This window comes from Schistocerca americana, chromosome 2 (genome assembly GCF_021461395.2).
Source record: "Schistocerca americana isolate TAMUIC-IGC-003095 chromosome 2, iqSchAmer2.1, whole genome shotgun sequence".
NCBI classification, from domain to species: Eukaryota; Metazoa; Arthropoda; class Insecta; order Orthoptera; family Acrididae; genus Schistocerca; species Schistocerca americana.
In genome coordinates this window covers 676,641,695-676,658,552 of record NC_060120.1, presented here as the reverse complement: position 1 = coordinate 676,658,552, position 16,858 = coordinate 676,641,695, and the positions used below count along the sequence as shown (strand labels likewise).

The 16,858-nt window shown below is 37.9% G+C and overlaps 1 protein-coding gene across 1 annotated transcript in view; it reads right to left on the bottom strand.

The window, feature by feature from the left end:
• LOC124594939 (serine/threonine-protein kinase Pak) overlaps window positions 1–11,415 on the bottom strand; it is a 133,121-nt gene extending 121,706 nt beyond the window's left edge. The window contains exons 1-2 of the mRNA XM_047133441.1: window positions 10,987–11,415; window positions 10,691–10,889 (exon numbers count right to left, since the gene is read on the bottom strand). Coding sequence (XP_046989397.1) covers window positions 10,691–10,889; window positions 10,987–11,042 — 255 coding nt within the window. The 5' untranslated portion in view covers window positions 11,043–11,415. The remainder of the gene's footprint in view (window positions 1–10,690; window positions 10,890–10,986) is intronic.
• Window positions 11,416–16,858: the final 5,443 nt, after the last annotated feature.

Here is a 16,858-nt window from a genome sequence, read left to right as displayed (position 1 = left end):
TAAACAATGCAATTTTTCCATCCTGGTGTCTGTCTTAAGTACAATGTTATAACATCCTAAAGTGCCTAGAGATATCAATACTAATACCAAATACAGTATAGCAATGTGCATAGTAGACCAGATGATTCATTACTATTGGGTTAGGAATACGTAAAGTCAAATAGCAACAGTGCATTACAAATAGAAAATGACAACCGAAAAATAAATCCATAGCAACCAGAATACAACACGTAAAACAAAAACATCACGAACTTATGCTCCAACCTGATATATGAACTATAAAATATTAAACTGCCTAACTCTGTTACACCTATCAAAAGGCTTGGAACACTGATATGTGACTTCTTTGTGAAACAAGCCACAAAGAAAACTGCACAGTAGCGTATTTCAAATAGCTGAACAGCTGATGGGGACACGAGGGGGGGGGGGGGGGGGGGATGCAGATTTAAAATTCTGTTGTGATAAGATCATGAGAGATGGAGCTCAAGGCAATAAGAGAAAAAGATAGAGAAGTACATCAGCCATGGTCCTTTCAAGTGGACCATCTTGACATTCATCTTTAGTGATTTAGGGAAGCCATTGAAAACCTACTGATAAATATAGATATTTGGACAGGGACATAAACCGAAGAATTATGTACATGTGTAGAATCTTTATCTCCCTAACAAAAGGGATTAAGAAAAATCAAGTAAAATAACTGCACAATTTGTGAATTTTTTTTAAATTTGTAATGTTTAAGGTATACAGTAGGCGAAGGCTATAGCAAATAGAACACATATTACTTGATAAATTACTCTGAGGTGGGGGAAAATTGACATCAGAAATGGGTCGATAAATACACTACCTTCTCCAGCATATGAACAATGCAATGAGTTGAATAATAAAACAAAGAAATAAAAGCATTTTCAGATGCATGTACTCATCAGTATACCCACATTTCTTTCCTTCTCTATGTGTCATACTGAGGTTGCCAAATAATAATTTACAGACATCACCATGTACTGTGTGGTGACTCACTGAGTAATGAAATGGACAGAGGTAAAGGACAGAACTACAGGAACATCATAATCCATGGAAACTAAATACTTTTAAAGAGTTCTTGAGAGATACAAATACTAAAAAGCAAGAATTTCAGTAAAAAAAGATTTTTTTAAAGTCATATATGAAATCACACAACAATTTACTTTACACACTCACAACTTTAGCAGTTGGTGATCAGTGACAACTTAGTACTGACTATCAACTTGGAAATCAGTTCCTGTGAAACTACTCAATATCTGATTACACAAAAACAAACATGCCAAATTAAAAAAATCCCTTATAGAATTCTCAGGTGTCCAGCCTGACACCCAAAAATTTCATAAATTAGAAACACACCTGGAAGGCATCAGATTGGACTCAGGCCCGAGATGCTGGAGTTGCTGGTCGTGTGTGTGTGTGTGTGTGTGTGTGTGTGTGTGTGTGTGTGTGTGCGCGCGCATTTTTTTTTTAACTGATGAAGTCTCTGGCCAAAAGTGTCTCAATTGTGCCTGTGTGCAAGTCAATGTGTCTTATTTACGGCAAGTAGTAATCTGTCTTTTCCTACATTGCTGATATTCCTGTCTTGAGTTTCCATTGTTTGAGAGTACATATTAAAACAAACTTGTACTTGGGGTTACAGAATATATTTTATCCTCATTTTTCTGATTTCTGACATTCAATATACTACACCATACAATCTGGTTAATATATATAATTCATCTCCTTTTTGCAAGAGGTTAATGAGATTAAATTGGACAGACTGTTTGGAGAAGTGTCTCAAGCCCACAAGAGCTTTCAATTAATGGAGTATTAAGTACAAAGAACCAGCATAAGGCTCAGGGAAAATGAAAATTAAGACCTTATTCGATTAAAATGCTACATTAGGTGGTACCTATTCTCAAGACTCGGAACTATTTGACACATGATTATTCAGGCAATTTCTTATGTCTTGCTGAACTTATACCGCACAACAACATAACTGGCAGCTAGTTCCAGTAAACTGTCAATTTACTTACACACCACCTTGCATTAATTTGAGGGATCTTGTTACGATGCCAATTTTGTTTCAAGTCTATAGTACTCTGCCTTTTTTCCACAGACTCCCACTAGCATGGATTAATTTAGCTAAACCAGATTTCCTCTGTTTATTTTTATCCATGTCAAGTAGGTAACAATTTTTTAAAATATGAATGACGTGGAAGGTAAACTTAATTCATTTTTATCTATTGGAGGGTTTCTTCCAAAAAAAATCAAGCAACTCATTGAAGGCACTATAAACCGGAAGGAAGATTATGGTTTAACATCCAGACAAAGAAGAGCTCATTAGAAATAAATTATCAGCTTAGACTGGACAAAGATGGGGTAGAAACTGCACAGATTAATGGGGTGGGGCCACCTTATGTCACTATGAAAATAAAAACTTGTGGGAGTATCTGTGCAGAGATGTCAAACCAACACAATGTACTAAAGTTAATATTCGCTAACTTTTAGGTGTTTTTATTACGAAAAGCGAAAGGGCAGGAAATGGTGAAAAATAAAGGATAAGATGAACAGTATCTTCAGGAATGGAGACGTCAACCCAATCGTCGATTATAAATGATTTAGCAGTAAAGGAGACCACTCACTGAATAATAGAAGCACTGAGTCATCAATAGGCACACACAAAAAAGAACACAAACTTGCTACCTTTCAGAATACATCCTTCATTGAACTACAATGTGTGTGTGTGCACACACACACACACACACACACACACACCTGTGGAGCTCCCTGTATTGGGTAGTTACTAGGGGCTCAGACAGAAGCAGCATATCTGCTGGCTATGAATGCAGGAGGGAGGGATGAGACATGCACGGGCTAGGCAAGTGATGCACAGGTGTGCTGGAGCTTGTGGAGTGCTGTACAAGATGTACATGACATGCAATGGGATGTGGTGATAGGACAGAGGAAGAGGAATCTGTTGTATAGAGGATGTGGAGACAATGAGTTAATGGACACTGAGACCAGTAGGTTTATGGGAGAGAGGAATGTGTTGCAAAGATAATTCCCATCTGCATAGTTCAAAAGCTGGCCATGAGCGGAAGGATCCATGGCCTACACTGTGTAGCAGCCCTTGAAATCGAGAATGTTGTGACACTGGGTTGTCAAATTTGTTCTTGGCCACAGTTTGGCAGAGGACACTCATTCGACTGACAGCTGTTGGTTGTCATATCAACATAAAAAGATGTGCTGCGATTGCAGCAGAGACAATACAGTAGGGCCTTGATAATCCTGATGTTCTGTGGTCTGTCAATATTGGATTATCGAATATGCCAGATTATCAAGGTCATTTTTAGAAACCTGGTTTTAAAAAAAATCAGTATTTGCAGAACCTAGTTTTAATGTAGAAAAACAAGTAATAGTTATTCACTAAGTAGAACAGGATAAAGAAAAAAAAAGAGTATAAAAATTACAACCATGTATTACTTTTCCGCAAAAAAACAAAATTCAATTAATCTAGCTCTGTACTGCTATACCCAAACAATTTGATGCTCAAAGTTTCAGAAAAGTTTGATATACACAAATAATATTTTGTACACCATTTACAAAATGAAAAAAGCACCACTGCTTTGAAAAGATCAAGAACAAGGTAATGAACAAAAATTGTTACTAATGAATTGGTGCAGTTAAAATAGAATCACTGGCAGAGATATCTCACATTATCTAGGGCATGGAACATGTCAGATATGTATCACCAATGATGGTATAGCTGAAATTTCTTCTGAGTCCTCTGGAACATTGCAGGAATGTTGACTTGTTTCTTGGATTGAGCACTATTTTGAAGAAAAAAGTCATATGATGGGCCAATTCATTACTACAGAAGAATTCAATTGTCAGCTACTCTCAGTGAATTTCACAAAATTTTTTAAGGCTCCCGAAGCCTCAGCCCAAAGGATGTGAGCTGATGGCTCTCATTCTGTTTCTAGTGCCTCCCGTGGGTTGAAAACACTTTGCAGAATCACATGGTCAGTTATCTCTTCTTCAATAGCTAAATTTTTGTCAATGTCGATCCATTCATCAATTTCTTCTGTTGAAAACACACTACACTGATTGGTGGATGCATAATTTATCATTTACAGGATTTAAGAGCGAACAGTTGTCGACTCATCCTCATTATTTACGATGCTTCCCCATCTTGGCTTCTGCAAACAGTTTAGGCTGTAGTTTTTTTCCAGACACTGTGTAAAATTGCAATTTTCACTTGTCTTTGGTGTTAATATTTTGTTGGAACTACGACACTGGAATCTGAGCATAGCAGCTTTTGCACAAACATTTCTCTGTACCAGCATTTGAGATTTTGTATGACCCCTTGCTCCATGCCGGATTATCGGGCCTGTCAGTTTGCCAAGTGTCACATTATCACGGTCTTACCATATATGCCATCACTGCTTTCACAGGTAGAACTACCTCTGATAGGGCAGGATATGCCTGTAACAGAAAATGAGTAGGATGTATTGGGTGGGTGGATTGGGAATGGCCGGCCGCGGTGGCCAAGCGGTTCTAGGTGCTTCAGTCGGGAACCGCTCGATTGCTGCGGTCGCAGGTTCGAATCCTGCCTCGGGCATGGATGTGTGCCATGTCCTTAGGTTAGTTAGGTTTAAGTAGTTCTATGTTCTAGGGGACTGATGACCTCAGATGTTAAGTCCCATAGTGCTCAGAGCCATTTGAACCACTTTTTGATTGGGAATGTCTTGCACCAGGGTCTCCCACAGAGATGAACTCGGTGGCGTGGAGTTGGGAGTAGGAGTGGTATGTTGCATAGATTGGGTGGGCATCGGAATACTACTTCATGAGAGGTGGGGAGATCTTGGGTGGGATGACCCTCATTTCTGAGCATGACAATAGATAAGATATGGTTCAACTGTTCCAGTCCAGGGTGGTGGGGTAGGGGGGGGGGGGCGGAGGACTCCTTTGTAGGTGATAGGATGATAGATGATTCTTGGAGGTGGTAGGAGAGTTAAAGGTCTATGAGGATATGGCATGGGAAATACCTTCCTGTAAAGGCCCTCATGCCTCGGAAAACCTTACTGGGTGAGGAAGTTCCCATCATCGCAGATTCGCCATCCACAGCTGGGCAGGCTATATGGGAGCGTATTTATGTTCTGTATCAGGGAATTGTACTGGATTAAAAGAATTATCTAAAGTGTTCTTCCATACAGAACCATTCAAGCAAGTTCCTAATCAATAAATAATATCCTGAAGTAATGTCACGAAATGAGAAAAACAATACCAAAGATATCTCACAGTAACCAATCTCTTCCATCCAACTCCATAGCATCGGTTTTGGAACCCTCTACTTTTCATCTGCCACAGCTCTTACCTCTCACCTCACTGTACACTAGGGCCTATGGATCCTGCCAGTAACATAAACTACACTCCCACCCAATGTCAAAACATGTCATTGATACAAGAGTTACCTATCAGGATAAACACTTCTGAATCCTTTCTCATTTCATTTTCCTATCAAACACAGACTTTAAAACAACTTTTATTTCTCTTCAACACCTGCATTTCTTGTTTCCTGTCTTTTCCATTTTCCAGCAAAAGTTCTGAATGTTCCTTCTGCATTTGGGTTTCAAATATTTTGGTATCTTTATTTCATAATTCTTTTTTTTTATACTGTTTTTCTCTCAATTCCCTCATTACCACCTTATTTACATTTACTAAACTGTCGTACACCAAAAGCACAGAGTATCAATAAGCAACCTCTTCAGCTCTGACATATGAATTAGAGGTACCTGGTTCATGTCCTGATGAGAAGAAAAAGTCCCATTACCAGTATTTTGCCAGCAAAGAGGGAGAGGGATAAAATTCTTGTGAACCGGGCTTCCAGGCAAGTCATTAAATTCCATACATTTGTATCATATACCATGGAGAGAGGGAACGTGACTTTCTTGTTGGTGAGATGTCTGCTACATGGGAATTTTTTCCTTATTCAGTTAGAAAGTATTTAAGTTACTGCTTTCACTCTCTTAAAATTACACAAAATCTGAAATTTTTTATGACACTCAAACTCTGCCCATCACTCTGAAAAGTTCCTTTGGGTGTAATTATTTGCATGTGTAAAGGAAAACTTGCTCTTCAAGAACAACTTTACTTTTTATTTGATTAATTTATCAGTTCCCACTGGATCCTGCAAGCCAAAACTACTTAATCAGTTTACAGGTGGCTGGAAGCCTATAGAAAATGGAACCTACTGAATACTTTTGTATTCAACACTTCAGGAAGTGTTATCTAAGCTAAAATTACTTTTTATCTATGCTCACTGGATGAATGCTGCAGTTTCTTTCAAATGAAGCAATACTGTCAACCACAAAACCCATGATGGGGTGTAAGTGCAAGGATGGCAGAGTCAGAATTCTGGTTCAAGTAACTATTATCTTTCATTTTCCTTAGGAAAACTGGGAATTTTAAGTAATTAAAAAAAAAGTTCCTACTAGTTTTAAAAATTTATTAGAATAATACTACATGCTCCAGAATTGCTCTATCCTCACTAAAACAACAATTGAGTTTCAAAGAACGTTGTCAATTACGTGTTAGGAAAAAAAAGAGAAGATATTTGCTAAAACTAGGGTACAGTTATGTTTTGTTTCTCTCCAGTTTCTGCAAATTAATTTTTAAAAAATCCCAATGCAGCCTTAAACAAGGGCGACATGTTTGTTTCATATTCCATGTCAAGCTTAAGCACAATTTTCCCAACAAGTTAACTACAAATGAGATGTTGTATGACAGCAACAGAAGTGTGAAACACCTTCACAGATACATTTCCGGACACAAGGGAAGGTTACTACTGTTGGTCTCGCAGGAGAGAACTCAAAATTCCAAGAACACTACTGTTATTGTTTTAATGCTTCACAAATAAATTAGTAATTCAAGCAGTAGTTGAGAATTTCTGCAGAAGAAATCAAATACTTAATCTAATCCAATTTAAGAAGGGACCTTCCAACTACTGTTGCTTATTAAATGTACTTAGATGAAACAGTAAAACATTCCATCAATTTACCACTTTGGTTAGACTAATTATGAAAGCACACATTATAAAATTCTGTCTGCCACCAATTTTGGAAACACATCACTCATTTTATATGATAATTCAGGCCTTCATGACAAATTTAACTGATGATAAATCTTTCCAGGTTGTCTCAAGTTAAAATGCAACGCGTCATGGAAAAAAAGTAAAAATAAAATGGTGACTGGTAACAGTAAACTTGTTGTTTCATTTAAAATGCAATATTAAAGAAATCTTATGAGAAGTAGGCCAGGAAAACTCTGACACACAACAAAAACATTATGTCCTGTACAGAAAAAATTCTATAACATTGAAAAGTCTTATACCAGTAATATATTTGTTGCTAAGCAAAACATTTCTTCTAAGTAAAAAAATATTAGCTGAATAATGTTTACCCATTAACTGAGAATAGAAAGAGGGAAAAACAGCTGATGTATAAAATAAAACATTCAACTGAAAGCCCTTTTCCCAGAAACAAATCTACAAACTTGATAAGGAATCAGTGACGTGTCCTGCACTTTCCTTTACTGTAGTCTGCCTTTAAAAACGTATTTGTTATTTACCAGTTTACAGATAATGTAGGGTTCTATTTGCTAATGATCTGCATATTACCATCTGTCAAACCAACACAGGTAAATGATAAAAATAAACTGATTTCACCACACAAGCTGTCTTGCGAGATTAGAAAGGAACAGGGAACTCAGCTCTACACCCACTCAACATTCTAGAAGACTCAAAAGTGTTCACAATACTGTTTCACAAGGAAACGCCAATAAAAACTGAAAATGCCTCTGAAACATCTAAACATGTCATTCACTGTATATGCTACACACAATATTACATAAGTGACACAAATATCATATTCACCACCTGTCTCTATTAACAGTGTAAGAAAATACCAACAGATGCTTCTTTTAAATTTCGATACATTCTCAATGAAGCAGACAAGTAACGAAATAGCATAAATACTCCACATATTATTTTACTGTAATTTGTAGCAGCTCTAGCTAATCCATGTTATAATGATAAAAAAAGCTAGGCCTAACTGCTCTTCCGAGCAAAATTCTCTTTTTCATTCTTTCTACCCTCCTAAGAGTTTCAAGAACAGCATGCAGTGACACATAAAATGACTAAATGAAGTTGTATTAATCGAGAGAGCCTTGAGATTGTACAAATTACCTACTTACTGCCAATATTTCAATAGGCTCGGAGATGATGTTGCTCTACAGAAACTAAACTGTGGAACTGGTTTTCATGAATTACGTTCAGTATTGTATTTGGCAGCCGCACACTATCCACTTCCCAGAAAGATCCCTCTGAGTTTTCAGTTTTGATCTCATAGCTCATCTTTCATTATGTCAGAATAAAAAAGTTCTTAATTATGGATAAGTATCTAGTTATACCTCTATCATAAAAAAGCAGATGGTATTCAAAGGAGGAGAAAAATACAGAGCTATATGCTCAGAAACTCCACTTACGTTCTTACTGATAGTGAAAGTCACAGTCAGTCAGGGCCTTAATTTTTTGATACAGCTGTAGGAACAAAAATTATCTCAGAAGAAATGAGCATCTTAAAGCAACTCAGACTCCTGACATGTCACACTGTTGCTGATACTGTCACATGAGACAAAACAAGAAAACTTACTAAACAGAGCTTGGCAGCTATAAACCAATATCTACACTAAAGGAAGGTAGACTGTCACTAACAGAAATTTAACTGCACTATTCAATTCACACTAATAAATGGCAGATAACCTAAATCATCAGGTAATCTACCTTCCAACTTTTAGTCTTAAATCCCCCCCCCCCCCCCCCCCCCACACACACACACTGCTCCTTCCCATTTTTATGTACAAGGGGCAGTTAAATGAAAAATGAGACAGCTCGGAAAAAGTAAGTACACTGTTTAATATTTCAAAAGTAACTGCTATAACTGTTAATACATTTTATGCAATTTATTGCCAAGGTTGTTTGGATCATATTGCAGAAGATTCACTGGGAAACCCTTACACATCCTCCATACAATCCCAGTCTATCCCCATGCAATATCCATATTTTTGGAGCCCTGAAGGAAGACATTTGTGTGTATCAACTGGATTCAGATGAAGAGGAATATGCCCGAGTACAATCACGGTTCCCTAGGCAATTGCAAAACCTTGGCTGTCTTGTTTCACAGTAGGCTAAATGTATTAACGGATATCATAATTACTTTTGAAATAATGAACACTTTACTTTTTTTTCCTTCACCTGTCTGGTTTTCATTTGAATGTCCCCTATATTAACACATTCATGAATCTAGTACGTCCAGATTTATTATGCAATGTAGGCATATATATCAGTGGCACACAAATATTACACAACACACAGTGTCAATCTATTTAGTTATTTTTCCCGCACAACAGTATGCAAAGTAGGATAGGATTAGGTGAGCTCAGGGCAGAAAGTCATAAATGGCTTTACCAACTTAGGAATACCATGGAAACCCAAAGTCACAATGACTGGACAGGATAGAACACCACCTCTCGAGTGCAGGTCCAGAAATCTACAATTAGGCCTCAGTTAGAGTTAATCATATTTCTGATTAAACTTTTCTATTTGTGTGTAAACAGTAGACTTGTGAATTTTTTTTTTTTTTTTTTTTTTTTTTTTTGTCCTCCTTACTGCACGTAAGTTGTCTTCTTGCATTGTAATGGAACCTGCTTAATACATTATATAAGTTACAATCACCATTTACAGTCAAGATTCTCTCCTCTCTGCGTTTATCAAACATTTTAGTTCTCATCAGAATTCAATCTTATGACACAATCAGAATAAGAAAGACAACAATGAAAACTGACAGCAATAAGTGTGTTCAAACGTCTGATGGCAAATTCTGCAACAGAATGTTATGGCCAAACTACAGGCCATGTCATACCAAGTATGCCAAAAATCAGTATTTTCTGCAGATAGTACCATAGTGGAAGGATGAGAACTAGAATGAAAGTAACTAATGTGTTTAGAAAGACAGTATTTACTGCCAATGTTTTTACTGGTATGGTGATTATATACAGATGATGTACTTCCTGACAACTGCTATACTCTAAACAAAAGCTATTCTTCTATACACGGTGACATTTGTCACAAAATGACTTTAGTGAAATGTTAACTTTTTTTGTCAGCCTCCATACAAGAAAAATGGATTGCATATGTCAAAGTAACTAAAAAGTGGACCCCCTCCCGTTATCTACTACAGTGACGATTCCATTTGCTTTAATCATATCATATTACATAGAAATGGGCAACAATAATAACTGACAAACTGTGTATAAGCAGGCAGATTGCCACCAGTGGCAGATATGTCTTTGAAACAGTGAGAGTAAAGCCTTCAGTAAAATATACTGGACTCAAACATACTCGTTCCATCGACAAACAATAATTCACTTCAATTGTCGAAGTAAACAAACACACAAAAATTAACTTACTAGCAATATACCAGCTCACTGACAGTCTCTTCATCTAACTAAGCAATACTTGCCAGCACCTAAAGTGCAATTGTATGGCAACTGTCAACATCGAAAGCACTACAGATATCACGAAATTACAGAATAAACATTCCAAATCGAAAGTTTATGCTAAACTTACCGTAAACTCGCCTGTAACTGCATCAAATCCCACATGCACCGTATGTTCAAAGTTCGTTGGGTATGAGATATTAGGTTTCTCGTTTTCCTTAGCTTTTTGCTTGATCTTTCCTTTCAACATTTTTTTCTTCCTGTCTTCAGAGTCTGGTTCTTTCGGAAGGGGTCGCATATCTACCGGTAAATTCGGAGTGGAATCGCCCCTAAAAATACCGTAAGAAATCATCATGTACTTGTCAATTGCTGTATTAATGATCTCATCTACATATTTACTGACATTGCTCTACATAAATAACTCACCTATTGCTTGTCAGTCTAACAGGAGGTGCTGGTGGCTTATCCTCGTCGTCTGACATTTTACCAGTTTAATTATCAGTGAGTCAAAATCAGTTTCCCCCAGGCTAAAGACCGCCACTTCTAGAGTCCGTGCAAGATGCTATAGATTCACTGTGTCGTTTGGAAGACTGCAAAAAACACAGTCACCTTATATCATTCGTTATTGCACTCAATCACAAGTGAACTGAACACCACAGATGAATATTTTGGATAGGAATCGACGTGCGCGAGCAGTCAGCATGGTTACAGAGCCTCCGCCTCGAACACTTAATCAGTGAATGTCACGAAGGTAATGTCCGAGGTAAACACCAACTCCCAAGTTCCACCCACACAAACACCATGCGTCAGACGTCAGTTATTTCACTTGTTCCCACACAATCCTTGCAGCCGCCATCACCCTACCCCCTTCAAAACAAAGATGCTGTAGATCGAAGTGCTGACAAGACGTACCTTTGCTCACTTCAAGTCTACCAACTAAATTCGGTCGTGACAAAATCACGCTTATACGTTCACATTTACAATGGACTTCAAGAAGGTGGTTATTAGTAGCTTTCCGAGTGCAATCGAACGGCATGATTTTTTCTTAACACAAACAGTCAATCATATAGATCTAAAAACCGATTTATCAGCAAACGATACAATGCAGTTGGACGTTTTAGTCTTGGATGACTTTCATTAATGCTTCTATTACGTGACAAATACTGTACGATTGTGAGGTTTTCCGTCGATGAATAAATAAATAAACAAGTGAAACGTACTACTACGCAATGCAAACACTACGCTTTTCTTCGATTGATTGCTTGTTCATTGACACATTAGGGAATTTAAGAATCACTGGAAAAGTGACAACCTGTAAATTTCTTAAGTTATACAAGCTGCGACGTGGTCGCGAATTGAACAGTGACCCGAAAGTTGAATGAATTTCCTTCGCTTCGCATCTATGGTCACAAATTTTTATCTCATCAGACATCTTCAGATCTGTTTTATAAAAACATGTCCTAATATGCTTCTGTGACTCCAGTGTAGTATTAGGACATGTTTTTTGTAAAACAGATCTGAAGATGGTCATTATAGACCGAAACGGTAGTCTAATGGCATAAAAATTTACGACCATAGGGGCGAAGTAAAGGAAATTTACTAAGTAATAAACAGTCACCAACAATTTTTCCATGATAATTAAGATTTTTAAGCCTATCCTGTGCGAATTATAAAATATTTATTGTTCGTTTAGTAACCTAGGTAGGTTTCGGTACTTACATTCCATCTTCTGGAAATATTAATTTACTTGAATATTTTCACCTTCTCCAAGGCAAGAAAATCTGAAGATGTGTAGGTTCCCTACATGTCGTTGTTTTTATATGTTTTGAGTGTGGTACTTGCTCTGTACTTATCTCAAAGTTATGCCACTTAGCGAACCGATCATAAAAATGTTGTTTGAAAGCTGCTAATTATTGCTTTCGAGAGTGTTTATCTTTTTCCCGAAGCCATATAATAACTTCTATACAGGACAGCCAGCCTGGAATGACATTGTGAAGTTGTAGTTGTATCACTTTTATCATTTGTTTGCCATAGTTTCTTACCAGTATTCCATTTAATTTGTGTAGTTTATTATACCCTCTACTGTGTGTGTTGATTTTGAGAATTGTGGCTGTCCATATATACAAAATCTGATATGGTATCTATACTAATATTATATTATTGAGTTGCTGGTAGTTAGTTTGTTAACTACTTCCATTTTTCATGTATCATTTTGCACAATTAATCATAATGCTGTTGAACAATTCATTTCACATTTTATCACAAATTAATATCTGAATATGGTTGCACACTGAGCATTTGTAAGTGTCTAAAGTGCAGATATGAGATATAATCCCTACCCAGCATTTTAAACATGACAATAATAGAAATTCTTCTGCAGAATTGCAGGTGTTGTTAAGGAGGACCTTTTTCAGTTGTTTTCAAGTTTTACTTTTCTGTCAGATATTTTATATCACTGGGTAAGTGATCAAAAATTTTTGTTGCTGCGTTGTGCACCCCTTTTTGTGCTAAAGACAAGTCATTGTTCCTTTTGCATAGTAGTGGATTATTTACAACAAACTTCATAAGGAAAAGTATACTGTGAAGCAGTAGGCAGAACGCCCAACTCCTTAAATAGATAGAAAATGAGATTTTCACTCTGCAGCGGAGTGTGCGCTGATATGAAACTTCCTGGCAGATTAAAACTGTGTGCCGGACCGAGACCCGAACTTGGGACCTTTGCCTTTCACGGGCAAGTGGTAGAGCACTTGCCTGCAAAACACAAAGGTTCCGAGTTCGAGTGTCAGTCTGGCACACAGTTTTAATCTGCCAGGAAGTTTCCTTGAACAGATGTCTATAGAATGATCGTGGGTAAGCCCCACATATTATTCATAGAACACATATTTATGCAATGAAGACTTTCTTTTTTGGACATGAGCTACCCCAGAATTATTCCATATGTCATTATGGAATTAAAATACATAAAGTATGTCAACTTATTGATTTGTCTTTCCCCAATATTTTCAACGATTCTAAGTGCAAATGTGGCTGCACTAAGTTGTTTTAGGATTTCCAAAATGTGCTTTTTTTCAGTTTAAATTCTCATCAATGTGGACATCTAAAATTTTTGAAGTTTCCACCCTATTTATTACTTCCCCACCACCTGTTACACTTATCATTGCTGTAGTATTCCTTGATGTGTGGAACTGAATACATCGTGTCTTTTAAAATTGAGGGTGAGATCATTTGTAGAAAAACAGTCAATGATACTTTTAAGAACTCTGTTCACCATTTCTTTTATTTCTGTATGTGTGCTTGGATTAATAACAATACTAGTGTAAAAAGGACAATTTCTGCTTGTTGTATCTTAGACAGAAGATCGTTTTCAAATAAAAAGAACAATAGTGGACCTAAGAATGAGCCTTCGGGAACCCCATACTTGATTTCTCCCCTGTCAGCATTACACCCCCAGAATATATTGGCTGAATTACTCAGCACAACCTTCTTCATTATTTTAATCAGATATGACATTATACATTGGTTGGCTTTATCAACAGTCCCACATACCTTCAATTTATTTAGGGGAATACTGTGATTCATGTAGTCAAATGCATAATATAGGTCGCAGAAAATATCAAATAGTGCTATTTTATTATATAATGCTTGTAAAATCTGTTGAATAAAAATGTAAATGGTATTCCCAGTAGGGCAAATCTTCTGAAACCTAAATAATGATTTGCTGACGATATTATTGTTGCTAAGGTGAGATACCATTATAGAAGACATCACCTTCTCAAAAATTCTGGAAAATGATGTAGGCAGGGAGTGGGTTGTTAATTACTGACATCTCTGTTATCACCTTTCTTTAAGAGTGGTTTAACAACAACATATTTCAGTCTCTCTGCGAAAATGCCTTGAATTTGTGGTGCGTTACATATTTCAAGTAAGAAATGTGAACAAATCTTTAGTACTCTATCGGAAACACCATCAAAACCAGATGACCTTTTATTTTTGAGGGAATATATAATTTTGTGGATTTCAAAAGGAGATGATGGTGATACATCCATACTGCTGTGATTTTTCTCTTGGCTTGTTGTTCCTATACTTTGAACTATATTTAAGAAAGTATTATTAAATACATTTGCTACCTGTGACTTATTACTTATAGCCCTTCCATTCAGCTCAACAGCGACATTATCCTTTGCTGTGGCTGGTTGTCCTGAGTCTTGTTTCACTACATTCCATGTAGCCTTAACCCTCCAGCAGGCATGCCTATGTATAACATAAGCCAGCACAAATAACAATGTCTTACAACATTCCATTTTTGCTTCTACAATTTCGAACCTGTAGCTGTTCCTTCATTATTGCTTCAGCTAATGCAGTGATAAGTTGCGTTGTTATATATCCAGCTGAGCAGCCATAATATCAAATGAACAGCAAGGCATGTAAGAACAAATCTATGATCCATGTATGAAAATAACAAAGTTTCTGATCTAGAAGCACAATCCCACAATGAGGCAGTTGTATATGAGGTAATTAGCCATCTAGTAAGTCCTTGGGTGGAATATGATCCAACTGCACAGTTTAATGCTTCGAATGGGTCATTACTGTGGAGTGACACACGTAAGCAGCAACAGAGTGATGTAATGAAAGTTGATTTTATTATTGTTTAGTTAAACAGTGATTTAGCTCATTTCATTTAAGTATAGTTTTTTGCAGTGAAATTAAACTAAGTGAAATTGGGATTTTGCTCTTACATAGTTATCTTGGTAACATAAAGATACTTATTTTTTACATATGTACGAAGTATGCTGCATGCCTGCTCGTGACATAAAAAACAGTGCACATGTTAAAAGTTTATAACTGTTGTCAGATTTACAGGTTTCTGATGCTACATACATATTACTTCACTTTTTAATACCCTATGCGATTCTGGATATGGATCATAATATATGCAAAAACAGTTCCCAAGTTTTCTATATACACATATATTTTACCATAAAGACTGATACACATGAACACTGCATGAAGTACAAAGGCAGACTGAATTAAACATAGCGGCTCGTCAGAGCAGTTAATGCGCCACACAGTCCCCCCACCACAGTACGGAGTACAGCCTATGAGCCCTGAGGGGGATGGGGGTGGGGGGGGAGGGTCGTGTGGGTGTCAGCATCGGTGTGAGTGGTGCGAGGTGGCAGGCACATGACCAGAAGCTCCATCTCCAACGGGTCAGAGTGCGAAGGAGTGGCGGGCAGCCGCCAGACCAACTCGAATTCGCAACCCAGAGGGGAGGGGGACTGATGTGTTGACCAGCTCGGGAGTAGCAGCATGGGAGAGGCGCCAGTGTGTGAGAATGCCTTCCCGAATGCATACTGAGCTGACCGAAGAAATGAAAGCCCGAACACATGATGGGTCGCACTCTTGTGGGAGGCACAAGCTGTGCATTGACATTGAGTTCCTTGATGAGGGTCAGGTTTGTGCTGTCGGTGAGCAGTACAAGCATACAGTCATCTAACACCATAATCGATATGTCATCAACGCGGTCAGGTGGTATGTTGCAGCGCAAAATGAAGGACGGGGCATCGACGTCTCTAGTACCTGAATTGTCTTCAAAACCTGTGAATGGGGATGATGATGACATGCCTGAGGGACCCGCGAACAGTGGTGGTGACTTATTGGATGGAGAAAACCCAACCATAGGTTGAAAGGGCTCGTTAGTGGGTTTGTCAAAAGAACATGTGCTCGGGCAGTCCAACTGGGATGGCAGAGCTGTGTCAGAGTCTACGAAGGAAGGCTTGAGCCTGTGTAGAGGAACAGTTTGCGGGCAATCTTTTAGCATAATGTCAAACGTCGTCTCGCCCCTCCGGAGTACTTCAAAGGGGCTGAGGTAAGGGTGGTCTGACAGAGTCATCCCTGAGCATGACGTGTGAGCAAGTGCTGATTGCGGTTGGCACATAAGTGTCAGGTGGGGAATGGCTGACAGGTGGGTGTAGTCGGATGTTTCTAAAGTGTGAATGCATCCTTCCAATAAAGTCTGGGAAGGAGGGGGAATCCCCGGGATCTTGGGGGAGAATTAATTCCCCAGGTAAAACCGGGTTTTCGTAGAAAACGAATTCGGAAATCGTCCCATGTAAATCTGGTTTAAATGTAGAACGTTGGTCCAGCAAGACCCAAGGAAATGCCTTGGACCAGACACAGTCATGGCACCTGAGTGCAGTTTTAAGGGTGTGGTGCCATCGTTCCACCAACCCGTTGCTTTGCAGGTGGTAGGATGTTGTATGGATCTTTTTAATACTGCAAAGATTACAGAGAATCGTAA